Genomic DNA, 22,329 nt, shown 5'->3' with positions numbered 1-22,329 from the left:
ACCGGCTAGAAATCGAGAGAGATGATAACTTGCCGTAGTTGCAACTATCGTCACATCTGTTACACGTTTGGAAAAGCAGCTGGCACGGTGATGGCTCATATCTGCAGCCTTGTCGTTATTCTCACGCATTGTAAACATGTTTTGCCCCATTGTGTTTTTTTTTTTGCCCCCCTTCGGCATGTTTCTCAAGCGTGCTCACCATGTTCAAGATGTTGTTGTTAATATTCTAGCATATTTAACCTCCATACCCTTATGATTTCATGGTCCTGCTCCAGTACGACTCTTCTGTTGTTTGTTGTCCGAGTCGGGTTCCGGCACGTGAGATGTACAGGGTGGTCTAGGCCTCAGCCCCAACTTGTCTCATGCCATTGGTGGTTCGGTCCCGGTCCCGGCGAGTCAGCAGTCCGGTGTGTTCCAGATCTCTGTCTCACCTTGTCTCATGCCATTGGTGGTCCGGTCCCGGTCCCGGCGAGTCAGCAGTCCGGTTTGCTCCAGGTACGCCCTCACGGTGATGTACGGCACGAAGGCCAACATGTTGGTCTCTCCTCCACCGGTCGGGATGTCCAACAGGCGACCCAGGTTCTGACGGTCACAGCAGGTGGTTGCCGCATATTGGCAAGTCATCGAAACAGCTTCCGCAATGATATTTGTGGTCGAACAATGAGTGAGAGGGAAACGTCATTCCACGGTTAAGTTTTAAAGCATTAAGCGCAATGAATTTCATACTAGATGCCATGTTTGCTAATGTGCAGTGGTTCGCGAGATAACCTGCCTTCTAGTTAAGTTTATGGAATGTCTGATATATGGTCAAAAGTCTGCAGGATCATATTTACGTTTTTCTCCGATCAGATCTTGGAGGACAAAAGTCGACGAAAGCCAAAAGACAGTTTTGCGATAATTCATTCAAACTTGGCTTGTTTCATGGAAATGTTATTTTGAATGAAATACCGATGACAATGCTCGTTGCTGCTGTTGACTGGCTACGGGTCGGACGCTGCCATAATTGCTTAGCGGTTTTCTCGCCATGCATCTGCATACACTAAAAAGTCGACAACAATAGCCATTGGTTCCGCGTCTTTACATGCTCTGTTGATCGAATATGACGACATGGCATGTTGTCATATTCATCGCTGCTTCCGTGGCCTGCAACGGAATGCGTGCGTTCTGTTTGCACACGTCGACCCGCACTTTCACGCTGACAGCTGTACATTCTTTCCACATGTCCACGTGTGTCAATCTCGCTTCTCTCCAACGCCGGATTGATAAGTGCTCGGTTCTGGCCATTTTGTGCAGTTCTTGTTTTGTTTTTTGCGAGTTTGGAATGCTGGTGCTTTGATATTGACGCAGAGCGCGCAGCAGACGGACGTGTTTTGCGGCCTCACAGTACTAGGGAATTACTGTAATTGCACTGTTAATTATGTACGACCGCTCACGCAATTTTCCAGTTCACTTTTTGAATTTTGATGCGCACATTAACTACAAAAACAAAGGACGGCACGTTATTTCGAAGACTGGCTGGAGTATTAGCAGGGTTCGCAATCATCATCGACTTGACACTCGCAAGAGGCTTGTATTCATTCGTCTCATTCCTGACCCATTTGTCGCGCCTTTTCAACACCTGTGGCTGTCATGGGTCAAAAGAGAATCTCCTCACCAGAGGCGCATTCGGGACGGACTCACGTCGTATGAAGGGTCCGAGCAGATCCCCCACTATGGAGAAATAGGCCCGCTCAGAATCCGGCACCAGGCCTTCAGGAGCCACCATCGGGATCCGCTCCACGTGAGGCTCAGCTCCTGACACATCAGGAGCAGGTCAGGGTCAGGTCATAACACGTCGAATTCGGGCCGTGTCATGGACAAAGGCGCAGTTGAGCGATCCGCATCAGGCTCGTCCAAAAAACTTGTTTTGTTGGAACATAGAACTCCTAATTTATATATATATATATATATATATATATATATATATATATATATATTAAGACGCCAAAGATCTTCGGTCGGTGATAACTGCTGCTTATTGAACAAAAACGTGGCGCAACGGTATGCGGCGCATACACTTGGTAGTTTTGTCGTAATCACGCCGCGGTGAAAGTGTGAAAACACACATATTGGTGTTCACCCTGAGCTAGAATTGTTCCGGGTGGCAGTTTTGTGCTGGAATGGTAGACGCTAACTAACAAAACATGAATGCATATGGGTGGCATTACCTAGAAGCACGCTGCTTTGCCTGCTTCCTTACACTTGGTTCTGTAATATTTCGGTACGAGATGGGGCAGTTCGCTGTCTCCCAACCGTGCACATGCACACGTACACGCAAAGGCACGTCGTGGGTCGTGGGTCGTGTGAGTTCGCTGAACTAAACCAGTGTTACGTACAGCTGACCCTCTCACAAACGTCAAGACTCACCCCGGTCCAGGCACACGAACCGCGACGTCGTCTCCTCCTGCGGGAATCCCTCGGGCTTGACCACTAGCGGACGGATGATCGTGTCACTGCCGGTCACAGCAGGAGGTGAAGTCTTTGCGCTGCTAGCAATATGTAGCACACAGAGGCTAGAGGTTTTGACACCCTGTTTAGATAACGTTTACATGCATGCTCGTCATGTTTATGCCAACACGTTGCAAAAAAGAGGAAACGAATGTCTTTGCACGCCTCTCCACTCCCTCTCCCTTTCTTTGCAGCCAGGAGTGGAGACCTGTTTCCAAAATTGTTATGACGGGCAAGGATTTGGTATTCCCGTCCCCGGAGGGCACAGCACCACATTATGATGCGGCAGTAAAGTGTGTGCTCGCCTATCAAATCAAGAAGTGATAGGCAAGGTTGTCAACAGATCTGATGTGAACAAAATCAAACCTGAAATCATCACATGGTTACAACAGGAGATACGGGGCCAAGTCCGCCATTAGGATGTAAGCGTCAGTGACGTGGGATGGTCAAGGAACTTTGAGGCGCCAACCGCTCATCTGATTAAAACTTGGGGTTAGCACTTGCTCGCCCTAATGTAGTGAGTCATGACTAAGGCGATTTTGTGCCCCCTTCATCCGTCGCTCTCAATTCATTCCGAATTGTCTGAATGGGAGGGGGCGGCTTTGGTTTCGGATTATCTGCTTAGCACAACTTGTTGCTTGTACCCTAGATCCACCACGCGAGTTGTAATGTCCAGTTGAACGGAAAACTTTGCCTTGCTCCCTTTGGCCTAGGCAGGAGTGCGGAAGATTTCACGTGCCGCTGAACGCTGGGCAGCTCCCCGGGCCCGGGTTGACCCTCGTTGGCCGGCTGCCAGCTGATTTTTTCCTTTCAGCCGGACCAAACCATGCTCCCGCTCTGCTCTGCGCCCGCTTTGGGACTCATCCCCGGTGCCACTTGATTACAAGCCCAGCATCTTTACCCCAGACCTCGAAGACAGCGAGTGGTTTGTAGCACAGCCCCTTCCTTGTACCATACCAGAGTGTAACGCGTGAACATGCAATGGAAACGCTGATGGCATGGCGTTTACGTGCGATCCGCGTTAATAATTCAACGAGGCCATGATATATGTCGCTGCGTCGTTGCAGGACGCACTGCTCAGCTGCAGATCGGCTGCGTTCAAGCTGCGCGTAGCACTATATTAAATGCCTAAAATACAGAATAGGTTGTCGAAAATAAACCAGACTTTGAGGATGAAGCGAGAGAGAAAAGCAGCCGGAAGGCGAAAACCGAGGGCGACCAGAATCGGCTAATCGTGAAGCAAAACGTGAACAAAGTGAGCGAAGCTGCAACGCTAGCCACCCAGCAAATGGGCTCGGATGAGAGGGGATCTACGTCCATGGAGAAACGTTTGCAACTGGTTATTCAGGTCCGAAGCCCGTGCTCTCACTAGACATCGCCCACTGGATGAGATTGGACCAACGCGCGTCTGGCCGCTCACGGACTCGCAGCGGACCGCGAGCGGTCAGATGTGCCTGGCCGCCCCCGGGCACGTGGGAATACCGGACCGCCGACGAGCATGGTGTGCGGCGTTTAATGGATGGCGTTCGGCACGCGGGCTTACCGAACTACATGCATTCAACACAAACCATTGTCCATCGAAAGTGATTGAGGTCAGAGGACCTGGTCGCGTCCTTGCTGTAGGAATAAGACATTAGGGCATTTCTCGGGGCTCTCACGTAATGGGCACCTGTCACGGAAGAAAACGTCTAAGACGTGCAAGAGGGCTGGAAATGTCTGATGGCCAGGGGGAAGCCAGTGCCATCGGGGAAGTTAGAAGCGGGTGAAGTGGGACACAGAGCCCAGGTCTGGAAAAGATATCATACGCATACGGCGTCATGCCTACAAGTTTGTTATAGTGCACGTCAGTGGTGATGACGACAAACCATTCGACTGGAGGCGTTGGAGAACAGTGGCGGTCGTGCAGAAAACGTTGGCAGTCAAATGGGGTTCACCACCCTACGATCAGCCGATGAACAGCTGGTCCGCCAGAGGTTACAGGTATGTCCATATTTATTGATATTGCGTTCTTTGTGAACGTAAATTGATAACAGCAACAACAACACCTGGTTAAGACCATTTCACCTTGTTGAAGATTGCGCTTTCAAAGTTGTGTATTGGTCATCGTGTAGAAGGATCTTTTTTACAATCGGTATAAGAAAACTGCACGCATCCCTCCCCTCTGAAATAACACTAGAAAATACGTGTGTAACCTTATTAACTATGCAAGATTTAAAGCCGCAAAATTTTTGCACCAAATGGTAAGTGCGTCACGACATGAAGCGAGTCCAGAGTAAAAATCGAGCGTCAGCTTCTCCCGTCTCTGTGCACAGTACGCTTCACCTAGTTCCCAAGCGTTCGCCCATTTCTCTCCATCCTACCTATGCAATCAGTCGCAAGATTGCATTGCCACATCAGATGACTGATCATTCGGCCAATGCCAACATCGGATGAGTGATCAATTTGCCGGCGCCAACATCAGATGACTGATCACATTCGGCCGGCGCCAACATCAGATGACTGATCATCCAGCCGGCGCCAACATCAGACGATTGATCATTTTGCCGGCGCTAACACCAGCTGACAAATCTCAGATGACTGATTATTCGGCCGGCGCTGGCCGCTCGCTGGTGAGCTCCGATTGGAAGGGGTACCTCGGCACGGGAGCTTGTGATGAACACATGCGTTTGCACTAATGAACCATATGACATCAGTGATTAAAGACCACCACCACGGCCAAAACACAATGACAAACCCACCTGCCGGGGCCGACGGCGTTGGGCTGATCACAGTTGCCGTCTCGGAGTCTGGCCGTGACGGTAATGTTGACCTCGCCCAGGGAGGCGAAGGTCAGCGGAAAGTGTCTGACCTTGGAGCCGCCCGCCGGCACACAGAGGGCAATGCCCGCGGGCGAGACTTCGTTCGCCGGCGAATAATCATTCGACGCTGCCAGCTCCAGGTACACCTGCCGCGAACAGGGTACTCTAACATCTGGGAAACTGGACAGCAGAGTGACAGCTGGTGTGTTGGTATTCACTGCAACAACTACAACCGAACCTGGAGTACGCTGCAACGCCTGAAGGAAGAGCTGGCTGTCATCTGAGATGGGACAGCCGAATACGTGGGGTGAAAGTGCCGCAACGTCTGTGAGAGGTTTCTGCTGAACCCTTGGATAGGGGTATTTTCACTTAACGGGTAGCGCCTGGGAAGGCATGTGGCATTATCTGACACATGTGCAATGTGTTCCCCTTTCGGACTGCACTGTTACGTCTTGCGAGCGGCCTGCATCCAGCGAGCTGCGCCCTAATGTGTCACTAGGCGCACCGTGGCTTAAATAAAATGTGCTGTGTTTGAGGTGGGCGTGTGGAAATGGAATGTAAGCAATTGCCCTGCAAAACTTTTGTGGATGCAGTTCAAACGTCCAAATAAATGTAACGTCAGGTGTAACATTAAATAACTTTGGTTTTATGAACACCCGTAAGCTGCGAGCATACTGGTCCTTTGACCATCACCATGGAAGTCACCGCAATGATTTGAGCGCACATCAGTATATGATGTATTGCGCGGATGCTACAGTCGGTCAGAAGTGTGAGGAGCATTGTTAACCGGCTTACCGACAGACTGGAGTTGAGGAAGTTGAAGACGGTTGACGGCATGTTCAGAATCTCTCCTCGCTTCACGGAGTACGGCAGCGTGACCTCCGTGAAGAACGGCTTTGAATGTCCTGATGTTTGACTTGTTGGAGACACCGAACCCGTCCTGATAGCACACGGTGACGTCATGTATAATTGAAAAGCAGAGATATACCAATCACTCAACTCTCGGAAATGATGCCCCAGACAAGTCATTAGTGCTCATGTGGTGGAGGAACCGGGACTGGATCGGTGTGTTCTTTGCATGGAACCGGCCCAATGAAAGGCTTGTCATGGGAGATATTTGCAATATTCAGTAAGTACCAGCATTAATTCAAACTTTAGCTGTCTGGAAGACATTTATGTACAAGTGTTGCGCACCTGAAATTGTCCTCAGCTGGAGTCTATCCAGCAACAAAAATTCTGATTTATCCATGAACACTTGACATGGCATGGCCGAAAGCCAATGGCCAAATCTAGGGAACTCACCACCAAGCTGGAGCCGGGAAATCCCCAGGTAACTGTGACTAAGAAGTTCTCACTTACCCAGAGTCCACACTCTTTGCTTACCTGGAACCGGGAAATCCTAAGCCACCTGCGGTGGAGAGCCCCTACCTACCTATGCTAGTGGGTCTAAACTCTTCATTTACCTGGGGGTGGGAGCAGATGGCTGAGCCAACCCACGATGTGATGGTGTCGGGCATGTTCTGGGCCAGCACTTTGGTGCCCTCCGGACTGTTGACACAGAAAGGTCAGCTTCAGGTCGGTCATGGCGTGGGAACCCAACCAAAGACACAAATGGGGTCGTGCATCTGAGCGCAAACAAATGCGGGGCTGGGAGATGGCGGCGAAGGGCTTGAGCGCACAGCATGCATAGATAACAGAGGAGGAGCCCTAGGTAGGTCGAGGAAGCTTCACGAATATAACGCGATATTTAAAGAAAACTAGGTCACAGTGTGTGTGTAAAAGGGAGGCGGTTCAGTTGACAGCTGGGTCGGTCCATGGTCGACACAATTTAGGATAGGCTTCTGCTTCGTGGCGAATCCTTGCAGCTAATGTTTATCCTCGCCGTCCCGAACCGATTCTTGTCTAAGATCTTCAAAACCGGGTGCGTGGTGCGGACAGGAAAAAAATGTGCCATAGTCGGCATGGAACACCCGAAATAAAACTAGAGCAAGCACAGAGGTTGGGTCGATCAGACCGCCACAGCGACGCGAGTTGCGAGACAGTTAGGAACTCCTTCCAGTCATGCTCTCCAACTGCGCATACGACATCTTCCTAACTGCCGCCTCACCCAAGCGTCTCGATGGAGAAGAGAAATGCCTCTGGGAGGAAGTCCCGAACCTGGTCCCCGATGGGAGCCCCCTCGGGCGGACTTGCTGGAAACTCTGCTTCACCAGCTTGACCTGCTATACCTGCTCTGGAATCTGGTTGTGTCTTTCTAAGAAAGCCGAAGTCTTGTGCTGAGAAGCCGATTCTCCTCTGGATGGTGACAGCAAGATCAACGGGGTTCAGCAGGGTCACGGGCAAAAGCCGCTCACGCAAATATGAATCACACATCATGAAACGGGTTATATTCGTTTCAAAAATATCAGAGCATAACCACACGACAGTATCTATCATGGAGTTAAAATTATTCATCCAAAGCCTCCACTTGTTCCTCGCATGTCCCATGATGGCAATGGCTTTATAAGCCTGCAGAATACAGAGAGGAGAGCCCTGGAGGAAGGGGGGGATAACCGTGGTGAAGACATCCAGCAGGAATACACCATCTTCCATCAGTACCGGAGGGGGCGGCATGAGTTTGTAGCAGGTTCTCGTCTCCAGAACCAGGTTGCTCATCACCAGAAAGCCCGTCTCCTGAGGAGTGAAAGGGCGGCACTGATTGCTCATTTTCCTGCAGGCGTCTTTTCGGGGGGCGATGGTGTCGACCTAGAAGATAATCAAAATATGCTGAAATACGTACGGAAGACATCCTGTCATGAAACACGCTTAAACTTACCTTCAGTCTTGTCTGTGATAGACTGCTAAACAAGAGAGAGAGAGAGAGAGAGAGAGAGAGAGAGAGAGAGAGAGAGAGAGAGAGAGAGAGAGAGAGAGAGAGAGAGAGAGAGAGAGAGAGAGAAGAGAGAGAGAGAGAGAGAGAGAGAGAGAGAGAGAGAGAGAGAAAGAGATAGAGAGAGAGAGGAGAGAGAGAGAGAGAGAGAGAGAGAGAGAGAGAGAGAGAGAGAGAGAGAGAGAGAGAGAGAGAAAGAGAGAACGTCAGAATACACTTTTAAGTGCACCCCCAACATGTCAAGCGAGACTACTGCTTTCCTTACACCCTGCTAACGCGTTATCACAAGACTCCCCCAGATGAAAATACAGTTGTTTTTTTTTTCATTGCGTGGAAAGGGAGCGTCATTCACCCGGTTGGACGTAGCGGGTCGATCCCGCGAGGTCGACGAGCCAGAGGCGAATTCAGGCACAAGGTAACGGAGGACATCACAAAAGGTCGCACGGAGCCGGCAACAGCTCAGGACGGAGGCGCTCCGCTGATATGCCGTCGCGGTCAGCCCGAACATTAAGACATGGCCTCTCCTACTAGTGGACTTGGCACCCAACATTGGCCGTATTGCACGGCGCACCCCCGCACTTGGGTGGCAAATGTCGCTACCGCTTAGGCAGTAACCAAGCACAATTACCACCAGTTTATGGCAAAGATAAGATATCTTGATAAAATTGGTATTGCTACAATCAGTAGTTTTGTTTGTATTTTGGAATGTTTACGTTTGTCTCGGCGTCTACTGCCAGTGTCTAGTTCTTGTCTAGTTCCACGATATACTACTACATCGCCTCATGGTCTCCGCTCAGCTTGTGTGCAAGTTCCACGATATACTACTACATCGCCTCATGGTCCCCGTTCGGCTTGTGCGCAAGTTCCACGATATACTACTACATCGCCTCGTGGTTTCCGTTCGGCTTAAGAGCAAGTTACACGCCTGCAACCCTCCTTGAGATCAGCGTTTAGTCCGGGCACTATCATGATTGCTTAACATCATTATAGTACGTCCTTTCGGCGTAGTACTCAGTATGTCAGTTCGGTTGCTGCATAAACTCCGGCATTTTACGATAAACACAATATTTCAGCTTTAAGGTCCAAAGGGAGCAAATATTTTAGAGTTAACATCCATTTGGTGCAGATGCTTTTTTGTCCATTGTTGCGCTTTAATGTTTCAAAGGTATTTAAAAATAAACCAACATGAAGCATGTAACACACTCATTAATCGAGATGACCATCCGTTCGTTTTGCAGATTTCCAGTGGCCTGTATGAGGCATTCCCAACTAACCTGTTTTCAAACACAACGTGCGAATATGTCACTTCACACTTTGCCAAATTCATGTGACTGTCATCCCGCCATCTCTTCCCGCCGAGCTACCTTTGTCTCTTGCCTTGAACTGGTGACGGGTCAGGATCGCCGTCTCTTGTCGCCGAGCTACTTCTGTCTCTTGCCTTGTACTAGTGACGGGTCAGGATCGCCATCTCTTGTCGCCGAGCTACCTCTGTCTCTTGCCTTGTACTAGTGACGGGTCAGGATCGCCATCTCTTCCCGCCGAGCTACCTTTGTCTTTTGCCTTGTACTAGTGACGGGTCAGGATCGCCATCTCTTCCCGCCGAGCTACTTCTGTCTCTTGCCTTGAACTAGTGACGGGTCAGGATCGCCATCTCTTCCCGCCGAGCTTCTTCTGTCTCTTGCCTTGTACTAGTGACGGGTCATGATCGCCATCTCTTCTCGCCGAGCTACTTCTGTCTCTTGCCTTGTACTAGTGACGGGTCGTGATGCCGAGTCCCTCTCTTTCATTCTTGATGTATGTGCTATTGAGATTTACGACGCACTTAACTCGTGAGGCTTTACGACGTTGCCTGCCTATCACCATGGCAGTAAGGGCGAACACCACAGGAAATTGAACCCCTTACCTCCGGTTTCCCAGACGCGGTTTCCCAGGCATTCTTTTCTTCTCGTTGTGCTCTTCACTGCAGCAGTGTAGTCTGATGGAAATATGCGGAACAAGGCGCTAGCTAGCGTCTTGACCGCTTTGTCCCGAAATCTGGGACCGTGCACAGAACACCTTAACCAGTCGGTTGCTCTTATCCCCAAGATCTATTTATTTTGTACTTCTAGAAGAGAGATTTTGTACTTCTTCGGGGAGACGCTTCAGCATCAGGCTTAGCCTCAGCCTCAGCCTCAGCCTGAGCCTCAGCCTCAGCCCCCTCCTCCTCCTCCTCCTCCTCCTCCTCCTCCTCCTCCTCCTCCTCCTCTCCTCCTCCTCCTCCTTGTCCTCCTCCTCCTCCTCCTCTTCCTCATCCTCCTTCTCCTTCTGCTGACCTTCTTTTTCCTCCTCCTTACCCTTCTCCCCCGCATCTGCCCTCTGTCTCCGCCTTTGCGAACGCCTCCGGCCTCGGCTTCCGTCTCCCCATCTTCCACATGGATACGGAAAACCTTGTTCACAAGCAGGCCGGGGCAGGGCTCACATTTGGGAACTGACCGTTTTCGAAACCGACCATACCAGATATCCGGCTCAGATGGCCCTCCCCGATCCCAGAGAGCATCCCTAGTATCTTAGAACACTCAGTATGATCATCATTTTGGTAGATCCTTTTGAGCTGTTTCCTGCAAAAGTGTATTCGGTGTGGTCATCTTATACTAGCAATGTAACCAGAGCTGAAGCTCAGGTACAGATCATCTGTGCCAATAGCATATTTAAAAGCTGTACAATAGTGCAGCGTCATTTATCAGACCTTGATCGATGCGATGCCTCCGAGTTTTGAAAAGAATATGTTGTGACCGGTAGAACTAAATAAAAGCCTTCGAAACTAAAAAGCTTGTTGCGTCCATTGATGATGTAGCTGCGTTAGTAACTTTGTCATAACTTCTCAAATGGAAGGCATATCTTATATCGGTTGAGACAGTCTGAATCTGGTGACCACGACTGGCAACCAGCGAAATTAGGTCTCATCAACCGCGAAATACTCGTTGAGATTCTTGCACCTGCCATCAGCTGTGGAACCGTCAAAAACTATTCGTAGCTTGCTGAAATGATGTCTTTTGCAGAAGGAAAAACACTAAACGTTCTGACGATCATTTTCTACATGCTCTACGTGTTACGTCCATATGCTATTCTCTGCATGGCATTCGACACGGAGGACCAAAAATGTTACTATGATTACAAACCGTGATTAATTATCGTTCACATATTGGCTTAAGGAAAAGACGATCGCAAGTATTTGCGACACCTTCATACACCAATTAAAGACATTCTCCACTCATTCATTCATACATATATTCATCCATTCTTTCATATATTGTTTCATTCAAATATTTTCATGAAAATTTTGCGCGTTTTCACCAGAGTGATACTTCTTTTCAGAAATACCCAAATAAATGGCAGTTTTCTATAGAAATAACATTTTCAGAAAGATGCCTTGACTATCGCCACTAAAAACATAGCAGCAGTCGTTATCATCGACCTGTTGGTTCACTGTTCTCCCTCTACGAGCTGCATGGACGAGATTGTATGGGTATTTTGCGACATCCAATGATGACAACAATGATGATGACCGCAGTTGCATGCGCGGTCCAAAAGGTGAACAACTGTTAGTTACTGGGCACTTACGTCGAATGCCTTGAGCGCGTCGAGCCGGTCGGTTCTGAAGCTGGGCGGGTCTCTGCTTCGTCCCGGTTTCTGGAGTCTGATGCTGCCATGCCTTGTAAAGGATCGCATGGCGTCCTCTCCCAGCTCCTCAATCGAGACACCGCTCCTGGTGGCGGGAGCGAGACGGCTGTTGCGGAGGTGTCGCCGCCTGACCTGACCAGATCAGTTGCGTTCGACCACGCAGAAACAGGCAGTGACGGTTGGGGATGGTGGTACACTGCATCCCGTTCAGGGTGACGTTGGATGAATGGCGTGTACTCCAATTCTAGTTGATCTTGGCCTCCCTTTCTTTCGCAGACTCGAAAATACCTTACAGGATTTGAGAGGACGTAACAGGCGACCATTGACAGGTGCTTAAAATATTCAAACCTTTCCAGCAGTGGAGGACAGTAGCGACTGAGGTGCATGTTGGAGAAATAAGTGTCCGCGTTAGGCTGCTTGTCAAGTGTGGCAGTACCTAAACCATGTTTTGACGGCTTATTTCTCCCATCCTCGGCAGGCGTTATTGAAGACACCGCAACAAGAACAGCAATCGGGAACAGGGAAACGCACTGCTCTCGAAAGCCACGTAAGCATTGGAAGCGTCAAACCACAAGGGCCAAAGGTGACCAACGAAGGCACGGCGGTGCGGCGGTGCGCGGTACGCTGAAGGCACGAGGAGCTCCCCCCCCCCCCCCCCCCCCGTCCTCCTCCCTCCCCCGCCTGAAAGCAGACGTACCGTAGCAAGGTGTTAACCACGCTAATCTGCTGCGTTAGGCAGTAGTCCTCCGTGGTCACCTGAAATGGCCGGCATCGCTCAACATCGTCAGCACACCACGATGTTACACAACACCAGACGAGAAGACATCCACTCAATTACAACAGTTCTGGACGCATCAGTCTCTGACGTATTTCACGGCACAGCGGAAGGTTTCAACATCTCAACATCACCAAAGCTTAGGGGTTCGATACGGCGCGCTCGGGTTTGCGGAAGGGGACGGGAGACACAGCACCGTTTACAAGTCAGGCTGTTCTTTGATGATCACGCTCAAAACGGGCGCGTCTTGTATCACTGAGAAAACAGCCGTGCTCTTGGGCAAAGGAGGCCTCATGATGATGAGTATCGCTAGTGTTTTATTCTGTTCGTTTCCTCACTGACACGAAAGCAGTCAACACTGAGGGCCAATATCCTGCCGCCTGTGCTCCAGTCGACGGCAACACCACGCGTCCCCTCCCGTCCCCTCCCGGCAGATGACCTGCACTGGCGTGTCATGGGCCTGTGAGACAAACTGCCGGAGACGGGCAAACACGCCATCCACGGTGATTTGGTTGTCGGTGCCCAGCAGCTCTGTGCTCCGGTCCACGGCGCCTGCAGACGGGAGCACACTGTTAGCTGTGTTCGGTCCTCGGGAGCACACCAACATTCGTGTTCGGTGCTCAGGAGCACGCCATCATTCTCGCTCTGCCGTGCTCCGTACAGTTAAACGGCAGACGAGAATGGTAGGAGAACGCGAATAACATGCGAGCGTTGAAATCGGAGGAAGCGCTACTAATGGTGCGAGGCTGGAGTCAATCAAACGCTGAGGTCCGTCGCCACAGCGTAACACACCGTTTAACAAAATAGCAGCCGGGCGCCCATCAGTTGAACTTGCGGACATATCTGCCTCCTGAACGCCTGACACAGCCGACACTGAGTGGCCGTCGAACTCAGCACGTGACACGAGGAGGGGGGTACTCACTAACGCCGCACACGGAGTCGGGCGAGGCGCTGACGGTGAAGGAGGCGGACTCCCCGGGCCGGGCCGTCTGCTTGTCCCAGCTGACGTCCACCTGACAACAGCAGAACGTAAGTGGCCTATAGCTCAGACGGTGCCTTTTAATCAAGATGTCCGGGTTCGACTCCTTCCGCAGTCATCTTTCAGTGTGGTTGTTCTCCGCCAGAAGTGTTGAAGGCAATGCTCCCAGCAGCTGCATATGTCGGCTCGGTTAAATACACAACTCAACAGCATTTGACAGCAGCAACATGCTTGGAATTAAGCTCGTTGTCGGGGTTAAGTGCCATGCTGAGGTTCCGATCCTTTCAGAACCAGAGACGACTCATGGCCTGACAGGGTTGTCACATAGTGCACCATCAGGATCAACACATATCACATGTGGACTATCAGGACCAACACACATTCCTCCAAACGAGTCGTGTTATGATGAATCTCGTAGGCTATCCAGCAAAATAGATGTTCGCATTTTTCCGTTGCTATCGTTGCCATCTGTTGCTATCGTCACTTCAGCACGCTATCGCACCTGGTTGTTGAAGCACTTCTCCACGTTGAGGACAACCGCGTCGCTCACCACCTCGCCCGAGTCCAGCACGAAGAACACCAGCAGCTTGAACTGCGGGCTCATGTTCGGCGTCACTGACAGCGTCAGGTTCGAGATGGACACCTGGCCCGATTGCAGGATCTGGCCGCGCGTCATCACCTGCCGAACACGGGGTCATGGACATGACGTTACGTGACCCCCATCTCGGCGCGTTTTAAGCGATTCACTTACACGAGAGAGTGTGTGGGAGAGAGAGAGAGGGGGGAGAAAGAGAGAGAAAGAGAGAGAGGGAGAGAGGGTGAGACGGAGAGGAAGAGACAGACAGAGACAGACAGAGAGAGAGAGAGAGAGAGAGAGAGAGAGAGAGAGAGAGAGAGAGAGAGAGAGAGAGAGAGAGAGAGAGACAGAGAGAGAGAGAGAGAGAGAGAGAGAGAGAGAGAGAGAGAGAGAGAGAGTGAGAGAGGAATGGCATGGAGGCTAACCTCCTGTCTCGGCGAGTGCTGTCCCGCAAAGAAATTCTTCAACGCAAGAACTGCTAACCATCTGAAGAGGTCTTTGCTCAGTTCCGCCATCACAACTGCCAATGATGTTAGTGTCGTACCTGATACACCATTGGCGGCACGTCCGTCTCCAATGACGTCAGCAGCTGGACGGTGACGTCACCGCGGCATGGCAGTTCGTCGGGCAGCAGGTGGGCGTCGATGGTTAGGTAGGAGTTGGAGGGGGAGACGAAAGCCACGAGTTCGCGGCTGAGGGCTCTGCCGCCGTGGCGCCCGGTCAGCTGGCGGATACACCACACGCGACTGTGACCCGGCCATGTTCTGTGCCGTCACGCTCTACCGTCGAAGCAAATCTGTATCGTGCAGTTAAGGTGCTTCGCCAAATAGAACTGAAAGTCACCAAACGAGCTCCGATAACATCATAGCGACACCAGTAGTCACCAGTTGCGCTGAAATCGTGTGGGGATTCTTACGTCACTGGCGATGCGAATAAGTCATGACACTGTCCCAGATGTACTGATATTAGTTCCAACGTCCGCGTGCTGTCTCTGACGTCACCACACTGGCACTGACGTCATCACACTGACCCTGACGTCACCGCACTGTCTCTGATGTCATTTAGCTGACTCTTACGTCATGTTGACTCTGACTGACTCTGACTATGATGTCATTAATCTGACGAAGGTGTCATTGCAATGGCTCTGCGGTGTGCGCAATGGTTTTGACATCACTGCATTGACTCTGTTGTCACCACCCTGGTTCCGACGTAAACACAACTTGTTTGCCCCCACCAAGCTGACTACGGTGTCCATAGGTCCAACCCTCAGGTCATTCACTGATCCCATTAGACTGCTCCTGGTGCTCGGTCATCCCCGAAGTCACCGAAATGACCATGACTTCGCAGAAGTGGCCCTGTTGTTGAAGTCCCTCTCGTTGTACGATCAGCCCTGTCTCTGACATCACTACTCTAACGGTGCCGCTAGATTGATATCGCCAACAGCCATAACACGGCCATCGACTTCAGTAATGCCACACTGATCCTCACATAACGGCCATGACATTAAAAAACTGGTTCCGACTTTAGCAGACTGACCATGACATCACGCGCGGACCCTGACACCAACGCAAAAGTGTCCCCAGAGCAACGCTAACGTCGCGACCCCAAGTGCACTCACTGACTCCGATGCATGATGCTGGCCCTGACGTCACACCATAACCTGTGGTCACCACACTGACTATGACGTCACACCTTACTAACCCTGACGTCAACACTGTCCACGAGCGGCGCTTGCGGCGGGATGAAGTAGACGACGCGGCCCTGGCTGTCAGTGATGAAGTCGCGGCACTGGATGGCCATCGAGAGCCGCTGCGGAGGCTCCGTCTCCCAGATCAGCGGCGTGTAGCCGAACTTGGTTCGCACAAGCTCCGAGTGCTGTCCGGCAGGGCGGGTGAGACGGGTTAGGGTCAGTCAAGTCGGTCAGATAAGGTCAGAGCAAGTCCAGCTGTGTCGAGTCAGGTGCGGGTTGGATGTGACACGTCAGTGTCACGACACACGACAGCTAGAGTTTAGCAGCGTGGGGCATCGGGGGTCAAACAAAGCAGTGTAGGATGTACAAGATAGGCAAACATAAGGATGTGACATGGTCAAGGCCAAGGAGTGGCAGGCCAGGTCGACATTAGCCACGTTCGGCCTTGTCTGAATGGCGGGACCGAAAACGTGAAGAGAGGAAAAGCGGTGAAATGTTGCTTGCGTCGGGTCGAGGCTAAGTAGAGCAGAGGTTTTGGGGCAGGAAGGGTTGCATTAGGGCAAGACAAAGCAGGGAAGGTGTCGTGCAGGGCACGGCGGGTTATGGCGGGCGTGGCTGGGCAGGGCAAGACAAGAGAGAACTGGTGACCGTAGGTGAGGAAGATGTAAAGCGATGTCAGGGTCATGAAGATCATTTTACTAGGTCAGATGTGATCGCCCCATAGAGGCCTGGTCAGGTCACAGCAGCTCAGAACAGGACGGTGTGCAGGTCACAGCAGCTCAGCACGTGACGGTGTGGGGCATATCTGGACAGTTCAAATGGACCTGATCAGGAGACATTTGAAATGACAGGCTTCCCCAGCCTTATCTATGCTTATTGCGGCCGATAGCGCTGGAACGCAACAAAAAACGCCACCTGAACAAAGACCACATGTGTCAAGGTGAAAGCCAAGAAAGAGCATCTTCTCGGTCTTTATCCAATCACAGGTGTTTATCCCTAGTCGACATACCCTTTTATAAGCGAGAAAAAAGCCATCGTCAGGAGTCCTCGGCGGGTCCACCCCGCTCTGCCTGGAATGGCATGCCACACTGCGTGAAACACGTATCCGATATCCGATCTCCTACATATCCGATCCCTACACATCCAATGTTCTACATATCCGATCTCCTCCATATCCGATCTTCTGCATATCTGATCTCCTACATATCCGATCTCCTACATCTCTGTTTGGACGAATGGTGGGAAGATTCCATGGAGCGCCTTGGTATCGCCTGCCGGCTCCGTGTTCATGTCCCAATGTCTCGCGACCCTCATGGCACGCTCCCGCTGTCCCGCGCCGTCGTCCCTCACCTCCGTGTCATGCTCCCGCTGTCCAGTGCCGTCGTCCCTCGCCCCCGTGTCACGCTCCCGCTGTCCCGCGCCGTCGTCCCTCGCCTCCGTGTCATGGTCCCGTTGTCCAGTGCCGTTGTCCTTCGCCTCCGTGTCATGGTCCCGCTGTCCAGTGCCGTCGTCCCTCGCCTCCGTGTCATAGTCTCATTGTTCAGTGCCGTTGTCCCTAGCCTCCGAGTCATAGTCACATCGTCCAGTCCCGTTGTCTCTCGTCTCCGTGCCATAGTCCCGCTGTCCAGTGCCGTTGTCCCTCGTCTCCGTGTCACGCTCCCGCTGTCCCGCGCCGTCGTCCCTCACCCCCGTGTCATGCTCCCGCTGTCCAGTGCCGTCGTCCCTCGCCTCCGTGCCATGGTTCCGTTGTCCAGTGCCGTTGTCCCTCGCCTCCGTGTCATGGTCCCGCTGTCCAGTGCCGTTGTTTCTCGCCTCCATGTCATAGTCTCGCTGTCCAGTGCCGTTGTCCCTCGCCTCCGTGCCATAGTCCCGCTGTCCAGTGCCGTTGTCTCTCGCCTCCGTGTCATGGTCCCGGAGTTCCGTGCTATTACGATACACAAGTGTGTATGACAAAAATAAGTTGGATGACAAAAAGGTGTGCAAAGCAAGCAACTAGTTCAGCAGTTGCATCAGACACATTCTGTCACAGACAATCAAGCTTCGGTCGTAAAGTCAGCCAAACGTTGACCCCGCAAGCGGCAACACAACGAACACCACACTCACACGGCGGCTTTCTCCTTGTACTTGGCTTCGAAGCAGATCTCCACGATTTTTTCAGCGAAAGGCGAGCCATCCCTCTCTTTGACGTGGAGCTGGAATAGCGCGATCACATTTCGTTTGCACCGTCGCAATGCTCTAAGCATTGCATGCTGTTCGCCAGCAAGTCATATCCAAATATGCTTCGCATTGCGTATTTAATACCATCGACCTCGAAATATTTGCTGAAATGTTATGGCACTCCGAGGAAATATTTGTATTTGCCATGCGGTGAGCAGTTCGCGGCATCTGACGCGCATAGAGCAGCTTTCACTTCCATACGCCGAAATCAATTTGACCCTTGGTAGATGTATTCGAAATATTACATCTTCTTCCACAATCCGATGTAGTGTGCAACGCGCAGTGTCATGAGTCTGTATTTACATGAATAATTACAGCATATGTCGCTGAAATGTAAAGCCCGTGAGACCTGACCACTCTGAACCCGAGAGCATGACTCCATAAATATTTGGCTGTCTAAGCATAAGCATTGGTGATTACGGCGATCACCATCAGAGCTGCACTGACATCCAAGCGATAGCTCAACCACCCCACCCCACCCCCTCCCCCATCAACACAGGTCCATCGAGGATCTGGCAGCATGACTCATGGCCTTCGTCAGCGCGCTCCGCAAAAACCCAAACTGACCCGGCCGTAGTAGGGCAGGCCGGGCTTGATGAACAGCTGTGCGTTGTCCGGAACGGAGGCCGAGACGGTTCTGGAGATGTCTCTGTGCACTGGTCTCATCTCTGATTGGCTGAGACCCGTGCCAAACTCCTCCACAGTGACGTTCATGCTGAGCTGAGGTCGAGCGGGTCACACAAAAGATATTGAACTGACAGTATAAGGTGCACGTGTACCATGTCAGAGGTGGGCATTGATTGCCACCAGAAAGGTGCCGTCCAAAGGTAATTGTGTCCTATCAATGTGCAATCCAACGAAACTATTCAACGCTTGTTAGAAAAGAATCGCCATCCTAGAAAGAAAGACTAACTATACTTAACGATAGTTTGGCACAGTCAAACGTCGCTCAGGTGCATGCATTGATATGGCACAGCACGGCTATGGATAACAACAAAATCCGTGGCCCAGCAACACAGCACTGAGGGTATTTGCGTTTGAGAACTGCTTGACCATTTTTTAAGTATCATTCTAGAACAACAGCCACCCGGAAAGACAGCTACTGGGTGGTCACAGGTGTTTATAACGCGGGCCAAACAGACCCACGCTACTCTTACCCTACCAAACTTCTGATCAGTCCCACACTATTTCAGCCGCCTAAACCCTAGCCCTGTAAGAGAAAGGGGAGGGTCGATGCGACCCTCCTGAGGTTCTCTGAGGATATCTCTCCCGTGGGTCGTGCAACCGTATTTCTGTCTGTGTGTGTGTGTGTGTGTATGTGTGTGTGTGTGTGTGTGTGTGTGTGTGTGTGTGTGTGTGTGTGTGTGTGTGTGTGTGTGTGTGTGTGTGTGTGTGTGTGTGTGTGTGTGTGTGTGTCACACTCACATGTGCCCCAAGCAGCACAAATGCAAGATTACTTACGTCGACACCAAGCGAGCGAACAGTTCATCCATAATCAGATCAGACGATGCACAGCCTGTCTCGTCCGTCTGTAAAAACAGAAACACTGCAACGTGTCTCGTCTGTTGTATCGGTCTCTAAGGTATCGAGAAGGTATTGATATATATATATATATATATATATATATATATATATATATATATATATATATCACTACAAGGGATTGAGCAGCAAAACATCGCGCGGGCGCAGTTCTGGTTTTGTTTCTGGATCACACCTGACAGAGTCGCACCCCAACCGTCTGACGCCGGCGTTGGGTTAATGACACCACCCAAAGCGTCACGGCCGTGATCGCTTAACTCTGACGCCACGTCAAGAGGTCACTGACACTTGTAAGGGTGTCACGGCCTGAGACTGTCACTGACTCACCGAGAGAGTGTCACTGACTCACCGAGAGAGTGTCGCTGACTCACCGAGAGAGTGTCGCTGACTCACCGAGAGAGTGTCGCCGACTTTGACGCGTTCGTTTGGGTTGGAACCGTCCGTGACAGACATCGTTACGGTGGCTCCAATCAACGGCTGACCAAAGGTGTACCTGCGTTAAGCAAGGTCAGCGTTTGTCATCTCGTAAAGTTTATGCAACGCATTCCTGGTGGATCATATGCGTGGAGAAACGGAGCCAGATGTATTTCCATTCGGTGGAACAGGTCATCAGCTTTAGCTAAATCAGCGGAACATACCGTCACCAAATACATTTCGAAACCCATGTGCAAGCATTCTGCAAGCACAAACTTATTTTCCAAAAATGTTCCAGACTCCCCGACTCCAAACTCCCAGACCAGCGAGCTTCAGATTGAGCGGGCGGATTTTCCGGCTTCCAGCACCTAGCACCACTGTGCAGAGCCGCACAGCGGTAGAGAAGTAAACCTGAGTCTCGTCGACACGTAAGGAGAGCGCAGCGGTTGTCTTGCGGCACAGCTTGGCTGCAGTGCAAATGACAAAACTCTCTCCGGATACCCGGCGTTGTCATCACGGCGAGCGTGGCGATTCCATCACACTCGCAGAGAACCGTGTTGACGTATTTCGGAGGGCTTCGTCCACCGAATTTTACGTTCAGATATTTCTGACCAATGTCGGCCATTATAGGTCACAGCCACGAAGTATGGTTGTGACCTGAGGTCACAGGGGTGCACATAGGGGACTGTTTTTTTGTCCTCATTTGCTTCAACTGTTTTGACGGTAAATCTGACCAGAGGCCTCTCCCGATGCTTAATATGTACGTTGTTCACACCCATTTGCGCGAGGACTATTTGGCGTGACACGTGTAATTTGGCAGGAGACGCGTAATTTGGCGGGTCCCGTGTGGCGGGAGCGAGTGCACCGACCTGACGGCTGTAATCATGTGTGGCGGGAGCGGGGCGCACAGGCCTGACGGCTGTAATCATGTGTGGCGGGAGCGAGTGCACAGGCCTGACGGCTGTAATCATGCGTGGCAGGAGCGAGCGCACGGACCTGACGGCTGTAATCATGTGTGGCGGGAGCGGGCGCACCGACCTGACGGCTGTAATCATGTGTGGCGGGAGCGGGCGCAGCGACCTGACGGCTGTAATCATGTGTGGCGGGAGCGGGCGCACAGGCCTGACGGCTGTAATCATGTGTGGCGGGAGAGGCGCACCGACCTAACGGCTGTAATCATGTGTGGCGGGAACGAGCGCACAGACCTGACGGCTGTAATATACCGCACATAGGGGCGCACATAGGGGACTACAGAATACAAAAACAAAGTAGGCGAAAGGGGCCGCAGAGGCGTGTTGCACATGGTGTGCTTCGTCAACGGAATCCATTGACATTTATTCTCAACGTTTTATTTTATTGACTCACCAGATGAAAGGCCACTATGATTAGGAATCCTTTCTGGACACACATATGAATCTGAATCTGAATCTTATTCGCTGTGCACTGCTTCGCCAGCCCTAATCAGTTCATGGGGCTCACTCTGAAATGCTGACAAATATGACACTATGACGCTATGACACTTACCGGTGGTAAAGGTTAGTTTCATCGCGTACAGAAGATTATTAGATTGCATGCTCCTTTTTTGGTGGCATGATCAATGCAGGCTGGCGGGCCCATGCTCCGTGCGTTCGTCGCGAATATTGGTCGTCATTACAGGCGAGCTTGGCCGCTACCACGGACTGAACGAGGTATATTATGAAGTTACAGCCTGAGAGGCTCATGCTGCAGCTGGCTTGTTGCAGCTCATGTTGTAACATGTCTCACGTCGTGCCCGCATGCCCTATGTCAAACGACGTTGGGATGAAGGTGACATTGGGCGGCCGTGTTATGTACTGCATGGAGTGCTAGTTCCCTCGGTCTAAGTTATCCCCTCGACCAGATCCTACTAACACAGCACCTGAGGCAGTTGGAGAACGGCTACGCAACACATTGAACGTGTTTTTCAAGGCAGGGGTAATTTCGTCCCGTTCTCCTGTTTTTCTCAAACAAGATCAGCTAAACAATTTCAGCAATCCGTTTTCAATTGACTTATGAACAAGAACACGACAGTCGAATATTCTCTGCACCTGAACATAAAAACTTTTCACTCCAGGCGAACTACTAAAGGCTGATAAATAATCTAGAGGCTCGGTTACGTCTCTCTAGTATTCCACCTCCATGTTAGAACAATCTGTGGAAGAAATCAACGGCATGCATTCACCCGAACTATCTTATAGTAAATGTTTTCAAGCAAGCTTTGTTTTCCCCACGTTTGGTCCAGCATCCGAATGTTCGTGACACAATACTGCTTTAGCCTCCTAATCTGCCTCGATTCCTGCTGA

General features: G+C 51.2%; 1 protein-coding gene across 1 annotated transcript in view; it reads right to left on the bottom strand.

Annotated features, from left to right (window-relative positions):
* LOC119102785 (alpha-1-macroglobulin-like) overlaps positions 1-22,329 on the bottom strand; it is a 35,873-nt gene that overhangs the window by 12,266 nt on the left and 1,278 nt on the right. Inside the window, 20 exon segments of the mRNA XM_037226242.1 lie at positions 432-588; positions 1,688-1,794; positions 2,407-2,492; positions 5,226-5,431; positions 6,081-6,182; positions 6,184-6,225; positions 6,749-6,833; positions 7,393-7,958; positions 11,755-11,899; positions 12,512-12,570; positions 13,029-13,141; positions 13,512-13,602; positions 14,071-14,247; positions 14,690-14,869; positions 15,847-16,020; positions 16,845-16,905; positions 17,939-18,027; positions 18,620-18,772; positions 19,514-19,581; positions 19,988-20,087. Of these exon segments, the coding sequence (XP_037082137.1) occupies positions 432-588; positions 1,688-1,794; positions 2,407-2,492; positions 5,226-5,431; positions 6,081-6,182; positions 6,184-6,225; positions 6,749-6,833; positions 7,393-7,958; positions 11,755-11,899; positions 12,512-12,570; positions 13,029-13,141; positions 13,512-13,602; positions 14,071-14,247; positions 14,690-14,869; positions 15,847-16,020; positions 16,845-16,905; positions 17,939-18,027; positions 18,620-18,766 (2,587 nt within the window). The 5' untranslated portion in view covers positions 18,767-18,772; positions 19,514-19,581; positions 19,988-20,087.

This window comes from Pollicipes pollicipes, unplaced genomic scaffold, assembly GCF_011947565.3.
Source record: "Pollicipes pollicipes isolate AB1234 unplaced genomic scaffold, Ppol_2.1 Scaffold_2555;HRSCAF=2994_pilon_pilon_pilon, whole genome shotgun sequence".
NCBI classification, from domain to species: Eukaryota; Metazoa; Arthropoda; class Thecostraca; order Pollicipedomorpha; family Pollicipedidae; genus Pollicipes; species Pollicipes pollicipes.
Note: the sequence above shows the minus strand (reverse complement) of the source record. Positions and strands in the feature narration are given on the sequence as shown.